The following is a 14520-nucleotide window of genomic DNA, read 5'->3' on the forward strand; positions in this document are numbered from 1 at the left end:
AATGCAGTTGTTCTAAAATGTAACACATTTACTTTTAAAGCCTTGCAGACTCTGCACAGTCTGGATGACTAGAGGTTTAACGTGCACAGCATCTGGCCGTACGGAAAGTCTGCCTTTTTATAACCTATGAATCTAACTTATACTTTTGAACCTGTATTAGATGAAAAATAAACCTTTAATTGGTCACTTGCTCAAAGAGATTTCTCAGAACTCTTGAGAAAGGCCTTGTTCCTGAACATTCTGGAGCATCGGGGGAATGTTTCCGAGGATGGAACCCATAAGTCAGCATTTTCAAGAAATGACTTATACATATTTTAATTCTTACATGAATTAAAATGTGAGACGGTGAGAAATAATGTGTTTACATTTAAAATATTTAAAAGGCAAAAATATACTTAAGGAAAACATTTGTAAAGTACTGACTCTTTTCATGACTCAGTATCATATTCATTATATCACTTACAATTCAGAGAAAGTAAAAATAAACTTACAAAAAACTAACTTACCTTTCCTGGTGTTTTTAAAATGCATTTAACTTTCTCAATTACATTTGAAACATCCCCAGAATCTTTCAACTTCTTCCTGATATCTTCTTCCAGTTCTTCCCATTGGAAAGCACCTGCAAACAAGTGAACATGCATGTTGACTTTTTCTGTTAAAGCGGGAAGAAAAATAAATATCTTATTAGATATCCATGTTCCCTCTTTTTTAGTATTCTAGTTTTCCTTTACCAAATATATATCCTTGTAATTACACCAAAACATTTAAACAACTCTCACATTTTAAAAAAATCAGTTTGCCTTCCCCTTAGTTATTCAAAACCTAGTCTTCCTCCTCGGAGAGCTGCCACCTTTCTGTAGTCGGTGGTCAGCTGGTGATAAGAGCAATGGCCAGGAGATGAGTTACCATCACAAGTGATCCAACATCCAAATTATGTACTTGTCCTGGGCAAGAAGGCTTGCCTGGTCTTTCCTAAGGTTGAATAACTCATAGGATCATGGAGAGCAGTGACTGTCCCCAGGCAGAGGAACGGGCAGAATGCATTCAGGTCTCATGCACTGTCAGGGTCACATTAAGATATGTTCCACAGCCACCTCTACAGACCAACCAGAAAAGGGGGAGCTGGATAATTTTCTGAGGAGCCACACGACCGTGGCATTAGAGCAAAATCGCCCCACCTGGTCCCTCACTCCTCTGTCCTCACCCCGACCCACTTCCAAGTTCTCTCTTCCTGGGCTCACTTCACTTCTGTCTCACACTCTGTCAGCCCTTTCCCCTCAATGTTCTGAGAAATTCCCACTGTATGGTCAGCATAAGTTCACCTTTTCCGCACGGACTCCTCTCCTTTGGCCTAGAGCGGCCTCCCTGCTCCCTAGTGGCCTTTCCCATCCGATCTATCCCCTTACTCAATGCTGATATGTTTCCATTCTGACCATGATATTCTGGGAGATTATCCTCATCCACTCCATGGTTTATAGGAAGTCCTACCTCCTAAAAATGGCATTTAAAAAGATGTGGTGTGGGAGTTGGCATAGCTGGGGGACCCAGTTTCTAGTTCTATCCCTGCCATTAATTACTGGTGTGACTTTAAGCAAGTAACTTGGGGTCCTATTCTATATGCTCTCAATCTCTCTCTTCCGACGTTTCCCTTTATGTATCCAGAACTTTGCCAGATGCCCTCATAGATACTGGGGACTGCAGAGGGCACATGATAAACATGTACAGAACCATGAGGTCAGGCAATGGCAGCCAGTCTGTCCCAGTGAGATCCAAGGCTAATCTGAAGAGCCAGACTGATAGATAGTCCGGCCGCTCTCAGGCTTCGGACAGGAGAGCGGCACTTGGTACTCTTGCACATCTTTAAAGCTCTCCTCCCCTGGCCTTTATGATGACTACAGCGTACGTCATGATGGGGCCGGAGAAGGACAGCCCTGATTTGAGGTGTGTGCTATTTCTGTGGTGAAAATACTCTCACCAAGGCCATCTTCAAGCTACCAACGTGACATCTAGAACACAGAATTGGGAATAAACGCAATCGGTTCTCACAAGCCGGTGCCAGCTGGCTCCAGCACGCCATGCTACTTCCTACCTTAAATTGCTCTTTTTCTGACTTCACTGTTAGCTCCCATCCACCTCAAATTCCCAAAGGTGTGCAGTCCAGAACAAATCCATAGTTTTTGTTTTCCTCTTCCTGCACTAATGATTTTCAACGTCAAGGTCACACATACTCTTTTCACAATCTGATAAATTCTTTGCATTGTCTCCAGAAATTGCACATGCACAGATAGACATTAAAGTATACATAAAATGTCAGAAGTACAAGAGCCCTTTAGAAGCCAAGGGATGCCAGGTCAATAAAATGTATTCTACGCCAGTGATTCTCAAGTCTTGCTATGCATTACATTTACCTAAATATCTTTTACAAACCCCTGGTCGGTTGCTCAGTGGTTAGAGCGTTGGCGTGGACCGAAGGCTCTCAGGTTTGATTCCTGGTCAAGGGCACATACCTCGGCTGCAGGTTCCCCAGTTCCTAGTAGGGGCACATGTGGGAGGCAACCAATCATGTGTCTTTTATAAAATAGATCATTTATAAAATACTATTGGAGAAGGTCTCAGCCTCAGACCAACTGAATTAAATTTCTGGTGCTGGGTCCCAGACAATGATCTTAAAAGCCTCCCAGTTTAATCTAATGTGTACTTCCCTTAGACATTTCACCCATTGCCAAAAGCCAGGGTTAGTGGTATGCAGCAAACAGTGAGTGCAGGGACTTGTGATTGTTTACACTCATGCTATTAAAGGAGAGCACAGACATTGTCTCCTAAAAGTAAAATTATATTAACTAAAGAACACCTATACGATATCTCTAGTCAGAAGATTATGTGAAAGAAAGCAATCCTCAAATCTAAATAAATGGGATTAGTGGCAGGTAAATTCCCACAGGCCACGAATCTGTTTAAGAACAGACACAGAAAGATCCAATAACCTAAACCAGAACGAAGACTAGTTCATAAAGGCACTCTTTTAATAATTAGAAATGCTAACTAATCATCTCTGACACTTTTAGGTCCTAATAAAGCAATTATCCTTAGACTGGGATTTGTTCTTTTTTTTTTTTTTAACTATGGTAAAACTATTTAACATGAACTCTATCCCCTTCCCAGAATTTTAAGTGTTCAATACAGGATGTTAACAATGGGCATGATGTTGTATGCACAGATCTCTAGAACTTACTTGTCTTGCATAACTGGCTGGAATTTCCTTTACTTAACTTCTCAGAGCATTTATTTACTTTATTTAGACTCTTAGAGAGCATGGCATACCTTTGTGTCCGAAGCTGCATTTTTATGCAGTGCAGAAAAGAGCGTGCCACAGAATAATTCCAAGTGCTGACGAATACTATGCAAACTGAAGATGAAAATGTGCTTCCACACATTCATTTACCCTGACGGCATTTCAGTAAGTGATGTGAAATTCTAAGGGCCATCTGTGGCAGGAAGGGTTCAAAGCTAAATTCTTGAGGCTCTTACAAATATTTCAATTCATAACCATCTGAGATCGTGTGACTCAGGAATTTGCAAGCATAAAGACTGTACCGAGGGGCATAGTAAGACTGTAAGAATGTTACCGTTGTATGCCATTTAAGGATTGCTCCATGCAGACCAGGAAACTGCTGCCCTCACTGTTCAGATCACTCCTTCTTTAGTGTTAGTCAGTAAGTACTTACACATCACGCAGTGTTAGCTATTGTCCAATGGAAAATTAACATGTACAGAACACAAACACTTTTGCGGTGTCTACTCAGAAATGTGGATAGAAAAATAAACCAAGACCTCATAGGTATAATGTGTTAACCCGACTATTACACAGGCCCTTTCCTAAATATAGGACCCAATTGTTCTGTATACAACATTTCAAATTCCTAAAGATAAAAAAGGGGGGGTTATTTCTTAAAAATTAAGGTATTCTTTGTAATTTGGTTCATTAAAAATAAAGCTAGGAGGTAGATTTTATATGGGTTTCCAGCCACGTTTGCTCAGGGCAAATATTCCCGAGTGTGCCACGTCATGGACTTGTACCTCTGCTTTGCCAACCCAGCTAATGTGAGTACAGACAGCTCCTACTAACGTAACTGCGGGTAGGCTTCTGTGAGGAACCATTACACAACTGGGTCTTACAACCTGTGCACTGTTCAAAAGTTTTTAAATGTTTAACAGACAACAAGAAAAAAAAAAAAACAAAAACAGCTCACAACCTGGCCTCCTTACTGAAGTCTCTAAAAAAAAAAAAAAGGTTTAAATTTTTTGTTTGATTTGATAGAAAAATATATCAAAATAAAACAGAAACCAAGTCAAAACAAAACATTAATAAATTTCTAGGCATTTGATAGTGGGAATCTGATGTTTTTTCTCCATAAATTTTCTGCATTTTAAAAAAATTGTCTTTACTATGGAACTATAGCCTTAATATCTGTTAAAGCATAACTCAGATAATACAACTTTTGCGTGAGTCTGAGGTTACCCTTTGTAACTAATTAGAGAATAATGCACAGGTACCTACTGAAGCATCGGGGTCTCCCTACAGCCCCAGGTCAAGGGCCTGTGGCCCTGCTCAGACCTGACACCACCTCTTGCTGGGCCGTGACTTACAGGAGAGATCAGAGCAGAAATGCAACCGCTCAGTGTCAGACTAAGAAGCCAGAGCTCTGAACTGGCCAAGGAGATCAGCAAACTCTCCTGGCCCATGGCCCGAGGCCCTCTCCTCGCTATTCCCAGGCTCACTTAGTTTCCACCCAACCGCTAAGCATCCACTCTCCCCAGCTTCAGGAAGGGACTACAACAGGGCACCGAGGGCTCCAGCTCTGAATAGCTCTACATCAGTCAGCCTTGCAGCCGACCCCACTTTGATTTTGGCACTAAATCTGAGAACTGGGCTCCTCTCCTGGGTCTCTGGAGTGAATTCTTGGTCCTTATCCCCTGGTTACGGCTGTACCCAGTTCTCCCAAGAGGTGCTTGCAACCGCCGTGGTCAATCACCACCTGGGAGACTTGGGAACGCAGACTCTCGCGCCCACCCTGGGTCTACGGAGTCACTGGCCCAGATGATGGACAAACCGCAACCCCAACCACCTGTTGTCAGAATGTTGGCCTTCCGGAGGTGGATCGTGAGTGAGGGGGCCTCGGGATTGGACTCCTGTCTTGTCTGCTCTATTCACTCCTCCCTCCATCACCAGAGATGAGTTTTCTAAAGCCCAGTCTGATCATGCTTAAAACTCCTGAACCGCTTGTAAGAACAGCAAACACCGGTCTGGCCAGCCTCATCTCCTTCCAGCCATCACCTCCCACGCTTCCTCCAGCCACGGGGAGCTGCCCGGGGTTCCCGGAAAACAGCAGTTACCAAGGATTACATTTTCATTAATGCAAATGTCCCAATATGTAATTTCTTTCAAACAGCATTAGGGTGAACATGTGAAAACCCAGTAATAGCTCACTGACTCTGGGGAAGGGAACTGGGGGATGAGGAGTACTTTTCTTTTTCCTTTCTCCCCTCCTCCCACCCCTTTCCTATCTGCATGTATTCATTTTGCAATTTAAAAAAATTACTCCCTAGGAGAAGACAAGCAGGTCTGTCACTGGAGAGACAGCTAGCAATTTTACTGCTACAATATTACAGGATATAACTGACCTCAAAGTGTTCATGTGCCTTCAAAAGTATTCAGTATGTGGGAAACTTGCTGAATAATTCATAATTACAACAATAACATCATTGAAAGGGACAGTCAACACTTCCTTCGTAGTTTTCTAAACATATCATTAAGGTAATTTTTTAAACATGTAAACATTTTGTTTTTACACAATTAGCCTTAAATTATGCACTGTGAGATTCTAGGTTTAAACATAAAAATCTGTAGAACTAAATGAAGTCTTTAGTTTAATCATATGATTCCCCACTACTGGAGCCTACTCATTAGTTTCACCGACACTAGCAGAGAACCTGCCATGCTAAAGGCACCGTGCTAGTGTGCCCTGTCCGAGAGATTATTTATGCCTTTTCCAAGTCAATATTCACTGAACAATAGATTAACACCTACCACCACATTCTACTCCAATATATGTATACTAGAGGCCCAGTGGACGAATTCGTGCACGGGTGGGGTCCCTAGGCCTGGCCCACAATCAGGGCCAATCAGGGCCAGGCCGACTGGGGCCTGCCGGACCGGGGGAGGAATAGGGCATGGGAGGTAAGTCGCCGGCCCCGAGGAGGGAGGTGGTCCTCGGCCCCCCTGGGAAAACGACCACATTTGCCGCCACCCACCCCCGGTTCCCCATCCCAGCCCGGGGCCAAAGGGTCGGGAGAGGAAGCGATGGTTGCAGGCCAGGCACAGAAGGAACGACCTGGCTGCCGACGCTGCCAGCCAGCCGCAGGAGTTTGGCTGTGGGAGCTCACTGACCACCAGGGGGCAGCTCCTGAATTGAGCGTCTGCCCCCTGGTGGTCAGTGTGCGTCATAGCAACTGGCTGACCTGCGTTTTGGTCGTTGGGTCATAATGGCCACTTAGGTTTTTATATATATAGATAGAGAGAGAGATAGATAGATAGATAGATAGGTTTTAACCCACTAAAATCTGCATGCTGCAACTGTACTTTTCACAACCATTACTTATTTATTTACTTTTGTTAATCCTCACCAGAGGATATTTTTTCCATTGCTTTTTCCGAGAAAGTGAGAGGTAGAGAGAGAGGAAGGGAGAGAGGGTAGGAAGAGAGGAGAGAGGGAGAGAGGAAGGGAGAGGGAAAAAGAGAGAGAGAAACACTGATGTGAGAGAGACATATCAACTGGTTGCCTCCTGCACACACACACACCCTGACCAGGGGCAGGGCACAAACCCGCAACCCAGGTACATGCCCTTGACCAGGAATCATACCTGAGACTCTTTGGTGCCCAGGCTGATGCTCTAACTGCTGAACTATACAGGCCAGGGCCAACCATTACTTTTTAATTGAAAATTGTATAACTACAGCCACAATGAACAAAATAAAATCTTATTTTTAGCATCAATTATTTCAACTGAAGGCTACTCAAAACTTTCTTACCTACAGGAAACAATACTTCTCTATTTGCAAACCTTTATAAGCTTCTTATCTGTTCCCAATTCTGATGTCTAAAAATGGACTATAAATGTTTCTCCGGACACATTCGAGAGAAGGAGTGACCTTAACCTAATATTTCATCAGCATGTGGTTCTAACTGGGGGAAAAATTAAAGAAGAAAGAAGTCCTCAGAATATATATATATTTAGATGCTTTAAAAGTCCTTTTACATTCGTTCTTTTCCATTCCCATATGGGACACTTAGATGTGAGACCGTCAATTCAGCTGATAAAATGACTGTGGTAAAATTTCTATTCTTTAAAATATAGTTGCTACTGGGTCTTTAAAAGGATCAGGAGAAAAATAATGAATAAGCTGATCCTAAAAAAGTAAGAGCACAGTAAGAAAAAAAAGGTCTAAAACAGTCATAGCCAAAGTTGATCAGATCTCAGCCTAAACTACCTGATAGTGCTATTTCTAGTTCCTAAACAGAATGCAATGACCCTGCTAATTTCTCTCCTCATTCCCTTCCCAAATCTAAGGGTCAAACAGAAAGGGGAACATATAGCTAGGTTTAAAACGCAGATACTTATTTTGATGTACACCTGGACAATGTTATTTCTTTAAAGTTAAACTGGACAATAACTTCTTGTATTTTCACAGGGGGGTATTTCTTGCTTAGTATGAAAAGAGATTATTTTTTATACAAGAGGATGTGAAACCAGGCCAAATAAACCAGTAAGGAAGATGGAAAGCTTTGAACGGTTCCTGCGCATAAAGCCAATACTATTTCATGTATAATCTTCACTCCAGATGACAGGAAGAAGATAAACGTGAAAACTCTTGAGGACCACTGGCATACTTCATTTCAATAGCCTGAGAGAATGTACCAGAGCCATTGGACAAGATACCTGAATAAATGAAGCGCAGAATGTCCGACAAACACGAACAGAAGAGGGCGTCTTTAACGATGACTCGCAGTGGTGGGTTGCCTGGAGAGTCCTGGCTGGCACCTGGAAACACAGCCTCTCTGTTTACAGCAAACAGATCCTGGGCCGTGCGGATGATCCCGGAATCCTGGATGTCAGCAGGACTCTTCACATTGAAAAGCAGCATGAACACGTGGCTCACGGCGCAGAGGACGATCTTGTGGGCCTCCGCCACCTCCTTTAGGTCTGGGCTGTAAAACACCACGTCCACACACTGGCAGCAGAACAGCAGGTTATGCAAGTCAGAGTTATAATGCGACGCTTCGGCCTTCAGGACGGGCATTTTTTCTGTTTCAAGACAGAAAATAAAACTAGTAAACTACTCTCTAGGTCTCCAGGCCAATCATTTCAGGTTTACAACAAAACATATTTTTTTAATAGTATTTGGCTGAATCATGCAAAAGTGCCAATATTTGGCCATTTTTGACCTACAAAACCAGCAATGTTATATAGTTTAACCTAATTAAAGACATAAAAACTAATGATCCAAGGACTGTAAATTTTCATAACTCACACACAGAAATGCTGTACGTTTATAGTGCAAACAAAAAACCTATTAACGCCATAAGGAGCAATAACATTTCTCATTATGTCTGTGCCCCCAAATAAAACACTGCTCCAAATACTGAATTTTAGTATGTTGATAGTCATCATTCTTTACTGTCACCTGCCAAAAATTCAAACAAATTATTGAATAAGTCTCGAAAATGACATGGGAAGTCATTTTCCTCCTAGGACTAGAAATGGGGAAATAAATCATTAAAACTGCAACTTCTCAAAGCCAGGGCTCAGTGTCTTGGACTTCATTGTTTAAAACCACCTTGATCATTTTGTGTTGATCCTAAAATTAGTATATTGTTCCTCCCAGTAAAGCAATATGCTTCCCTAGAATCAACTTTCCCCCCTCAGCACATCTGAGTGTTGGCTCAGCTCCCTAATTTCCAAAAGAGGAAACAACTTTCCATTCCCTGGTTTGATCACTAACAAAAATAGATTAGCCTTAAATCGATTCAAATATCCACACAAAGTCTGCACCCCAGGCTCTCATCATTGGACTAATTGTAAAACTCTGCTAACTTTTATTCAAAGCTGAGCTGAGGAAAGTGTTATCTGTGAAGGGTTGCCTGGAGGATTTGCAATCACCTGAGTCAGGGAAATTCAAACTTCTTTGGCAATGAAAATGTTTTATGCTAAAGCAAAACTCTGTAAGATGAACAAAGTTCTTTTAGTGGTAAATAACATGAAATGGCTTTGCTTCCTCTGAGGAATTGGTGTGCTTTTTCTTCTTAAAACGGACTAAGAAATTATCTATCTGCATCATTTATTTGGCTATCCTCCACCCATCTTCTCATCCAGAAAGTATTTAAGGCCTCAGTGTTTCCTACGTAATAGACCATGTCTCTCCTTTCCCTGTACAATAGAAAGTTCAAAGCCACGTGTGTATCGTTTACGGCAACGATCTTCAACTGGTGAGCCGCAAGCATTTTTAAAACATGCAATACGTGACTAATTTAGTCAGGGGCACTGACCTCTTTTTCCTTAGACTGTCAAAAAAATGACAGCAGATAACACAACAATAGCCATCTGGTATGAACCGATCAAAATTACACCTATTTTTTTTTGTTTTTGTTAGATCAGCAAAAAATATATTTTTGGTGTAATTTTAGTAATCAGGTTATATGTGCCAGGAGATGAAAAAGTTTGAAAACATCTGATTTATGGTGTAAATATTTCTATATTTGTTTTTAAAACCTGGAATTGACTCCCCATACTAATTTATATTTTCCTGATTTTAAATTTACATTCACTCACTCAACAAATACTGTATCAAGTACCTACTTTTTATACAATAGTATCCTACTACATCTATCACAAAATTATGCAAAAAATTCTGATAACAGTTGATGTAATTTTACTAGTTTTTTAATTTTATTTTCTTTCAACCTTGTATTGTGGACATTTTCAAACATTCAAAAAAGTTGAAGTATATAATGAGCACACATATACCCTTCCCTTAAATTCTGCAATTATTAATATTTTGTCATTTTTTGCTTTATCTCTAGATACACACACACACACACACACACACACACACACACATTCACTCACTCACACTACTGACCCATTTAAAAGTAAGCTGAAATCATCAGGATATTTTGGGTTTAAATACTTTCACATTTATCTCCTAAGAATAACAACATTCTTCTATTAACCACAACGGCATTATCATACGTAAGAAAATTAATGAAAATTCGATAATATTACCTAATTTCTAGTCCATATTAAAATTTTTAAACACAATACACACTATGTTTCAGAGTCTATAGGTTCAAGTTTTTAAGACAGTAGTCCTCAAAATATGGTCCAAGTAACACCTGCTTCCAAATCACCTGGGAATCTTATTTAAAAGGCAGATTAAAGGCTCCGTCCCAACTTTACTGAATCACAATGCCAGGTACGTCCTAAACATGCTGAAAGTTGACAACAATTGCTCTAAGACCTGTGAAATGATCTGTAATAAATATCAACAGAATATCTGGACATTGGCTAATAAATCCACCTGGTTGTTCAAGCTGAGGTGGTCTAATCCCATGAAACGAGTTGCTCATTTTCCTTTTCTTCATTTTTTCACTTGTCTTCTGATTCAAGGCTTGAATCATAAAATACTCCAACTAAAACGTAAATCAAATTTTAATTAAAGCTCCAACAAAACTATGCATGTGACATGATTATTTGTACCCAAATCACATTTGCCAAATGTTTTAAATGCCCAGACCACCGACATGTAAGCTTTAGCAAACACCTTCAAACATTATTTTTTAAAACGTATCAGGTAAAACAGATTGTGCCTTGCCTAAACATAAATAAGCTATCCATTCAAGAAGGAACTGTTTATTCTCCTGAATAATCAAGGAAGCCTAGCAGTACCACTGTGTGTGCCAGTAACCATCTCTCTGGTAACCATGGCAATTAACATTAGAGAAAGTCAAGGCAGGAAGAGATATGCTAGGTCACGTATGCTCATATTAGCTAGGGAAGCTCACTGCTCTTTTTCCTGAATAAATTCCTTACAAATACATCCTTTATTTTATAAATTTAAAATCTTAACCACATGTACTTACACAGCTCCAGGCCTATGCTTTACATTGTGAGGCCTGGAGCAAAAGTACAAATGCAGGTCTCGGTACCACATACCTAAATATTTAAACTATATAAATCAAGAAAAAGAACTGTTATGTGAAAATACTGTATCCTCCTGCTTTGACAAATATGTCATCATAAACGCCTGGAAGGCCAGGTTCGGATTTGAATTCTGAGTCCTCAGAGTTTCGTGCAGCACAGGGAGAGTTTGGCCCTAACTCCTGGGCCCCAAGATCACCCCTTCTTTTCTCAGCCCCTGCTCCATCCCATGCCTTGGGGAGGTTTATGCACACAAGCTACACATCCAAGCTCCATCCACTCTCCCTTCCCCAATCCTCTCACACAATATCCCCTCGGCCACCTCTCAGGTCCAGGGGTACACACACCAGCACTGTGGTCCCCCTGGAGGATGGACCCAGGAAAGAGTCCTGAGCAGGCCTGGGAAACAGACTCGGGCCAGCTACCCAGAGAGTTCTGGGGTCCTGGGCTTTGAAGCATGGTCAGTACAACCCTCTGTTCTGTGTTGATGAAACTGTTCTGAAATGTCTGTGCTAATCAGCACAGCAGCCACATGTAACTATTAAAATGTGCACCTGAAATGAGACAAGTGCACCCAAGGAACTTAAAAATTTAAATTAATTTAAATATAATTAGCCACATGTGGCTAGTGGCTACCATATTAGATGCTGTGGGTCTGGAAGGGGCTACCAGCTCTAGAGGGCACATCCCTTTGGCTCCAGCATCTCGTGCCCTGTCGGGAGGGTGCACTGGAGGAGGGCTAATGGGGCTCTCCTTGCCCTGATCTGAAGTAATCCTGCACAGCTCTTCACCCCTGAATCTCAAACACAAGATTTCAAATGCTCCTTTCACTCTGACATTATCACCTCCATCCATATTCTTACAAACATCTTCATTTCTTACACTCACGATCTCAGCTGTACTTTACTTCTCAAGAGTCTGAGAAGAGACCGCTCTGATCTTATCTCCACATTCCCATTGAGAGAGTTTAGGGAAAAAACGAGTTAAGGAAACATTGAGTTAAGGAAAAAAAGAAACTGCCATGTTTTTCTTCCAACCTTGGCCACATCTTCAATTCTCTTCATACCTCCAGCCCTAGCTGTAACACTAGTATCAGGAGCGAAGAGAGGAAAGAAGAGAAAGTGAAAGTTGGGAGGTGGGAAAAGTGACACTGAGAGTTTCAGGTTCAGGAACTTGAATGGGGAACAGGAGGCCTAAGGACCTCCCGGTACCCCTATCCCCACCAAAAGAACCAGCCCCTCTTCTCCAACAAATGAAACAAAACTATATCTCCCCCGCCACGCCCCCCCCAACTTCATAGGTATTTCAGGAAAATGTAAGGGTATTAAACCAAATTAAGATTTTTTTTTAAGCCACTATAATATCTGCTTGACAGGAAAATTAGGTTCCACCCCTCCCAGTCTTTCTACCCATTGCTTATCAATATAATTAAATAAGATAAAAATTTCTCAGTCATTGATAATATCAATATTGTGAGCACATCTCCCATAGTGGTTTATTATTAATGTTTCTTATATTACTGGGTGAATAATAGCCATTCTATTTGGTAGAAATCAGAACCATTTATATCTGGTCCTTACTTTAGCTTTGGTTCTTATCTGGAGTTTAGTGACTCCAGAACAAATGAAATTTCTATAGTTACCTGTGGACACCTCAACGTCTTAACATAAACCTACATAATGAATATTCTGGCCTATTGGAAAGGGTACGTGATGAGGAGCTAGGGAACTGAGGGTAAAGTCCAAAGTGCTGCTGCCTAATGCAGGGCTTACTTGGTGTCAACCGCTTATCAAGGCTGACTGAATTTGTCTCTTCAAAGAAACCACTTCCTAGAGGGTTGGGAAGGTGAATTCTCAAGTCAGTAATACTTCAATGACACAACTCCACGGCATTGCCCGGGGACCCTGCAGCCCTAGCCCAGTGGGGTAGGTGCTGTGTGCTAGGAGCTGGCCTCCAAGGTGCCTGCAGAGCCAATACATGTCCCTGCCACCGAGCAACTAACCCTGGCTCCCCACACATCCAGCGAGAAGCTGCTCTGTAAGTAGTTCCTCAGTTTTGAGCTACTCCGAGATCAGAAGTGCATGGAGTCTCGCTGAAACCTTCACACAGAGAAGAATAACTGTTCTTTTCAAGTAGACAGAGATGAAGGAGAACCTTCCAGGCCCATCGGCTCAGGGTGCCAGGCTGGTTGAGCTATTTAAAGATGACTATTAAAGCTGACATCATGGGCTTGTGTAAATAAACACACTTTAATAAAGTGGCACCAAATGGAAAATTCCAAAACGTCATACATAGACAACAGGAGATGTTTCGTTTGGAGAGAAAAATAAAATTATAATTGTATTCTGACAAAACCCTTTTTTTTTCTACTTATACTCATATTATTTCTCAAGGTTAAAACTAATCATGCCTTTCAAACTAAAGTTCGAATTGAGGTTCTGGAAACTAGCTAAAGAAACACCCGACAAATGCCGTTAATTTGTGTAACAGGAATTTCCACTCACCACTCCTCCAAAATATTTCCCGATGTAGAAGTCATCCAGGCTGTGCAGCTCCAGGTAGGTAGCCCCTAGCTCTTTAGCAAGTTGGATCCCTTCGGTCGTACTGACACAGCTTCCTCTGTCTGAGGTGCACAATGGGCATGTGCAAGGTAATTCTTCTAAGAGGAATGTGAGCAACAAAGAGCTTTGAGTTTAAACGGGGGAGGGGGGGGGAATGTACAGACGATCTGAACATTAAACAACAAATTAAACGCTCATACCAGCTCAAGGGCATTTAGTACATCCATGATCCACTAAGACTCTGAATAAAAAGCGTCAATGAAAAGTCCCTAAAATAAACAAGCTTTAACTGCAAGAAGAATAAACAGTATTTTAGAAAATAGAAGAATTTAAAAATAGGATTATGGATATTACCAAGTATTACAGTAACTGTACCGTGAGTCAGTAATGGCTGGCCTGCTTCCTTTTACGCAACCTTGCCATCCTAAGTATCAATACAAATTTAACAACTTGGTTGCCCATAGAAACCATGGAAAACAGTGGGTTCTCTCTCTCTCTCTCTCTCTCTCTCTCTCTCTCTCTCTCTCTCTCTGTATTACATTTTAATTATATTCACCAAGTTTGAATAGACCTTATACTTTTATTTTAATAGAATTCTCAATTTGACCTGAATCTTCAAGGCTGTAAAACTGCCTCCTCTTTGTAGATTTCATATAAAGTGTATTCTTATTCATCAAGACATTTCAATCATTAGATTCTAAAG

At 41.2% G+C, this 14520-nt stretch overlaps 1 protein-coding gene across 2 annotated transcripts in view; it reads right to left on the reverse strand.

The window, feature by feature from the left end:
- RHOBTB3 (Rho related BTB domain containing 3) overlaps window positions 1-14520 on the reverse strand; it is a 53788-nt gene that overhangs the window by 26892 nt on the left and 12376 nt on the right. The window contains exons 4-7 of one of the 2 annotated variants that reach the window (XM_028149877.2): window positions 13761-13912; window positions 10637-10748; window positions 7999-8364; window positions 507-619 (exon numbers count right to left, since the gene is read on the reverse strand). In XM_028149877.2, the coding sequence (XP_028005678.1) occupies window positions 507-619; window positions 7999-8364; window positions 10637-10748; window positions 13761-13912 (743 nt within the window). Of the gene's footprint in view, window positions 1-506; window positions 620-7998; window positions 8365-10636; window positions 10749-13760; window positions 13916-14520 lie in introns of both variants that reach the window. The other variant, XM_008144527.3, reaches the window with a different exon arrangement.

This window comes from Eptesicus fuscus, chromosome 4, assembly GCF_027574615.1.
Source record: "Eptesicus fuscus isolate TK198812 chromosome 4, DD_ASM_mEF_20220401, whole genome shotgun sequence".
Classification (NCBI taxonomy): Eukaryota; Metazoa; Chordata; class Mammalia; order Chiroptera; family Vespertilionidae; genus Eptesicus; species Eptesicus fuscus.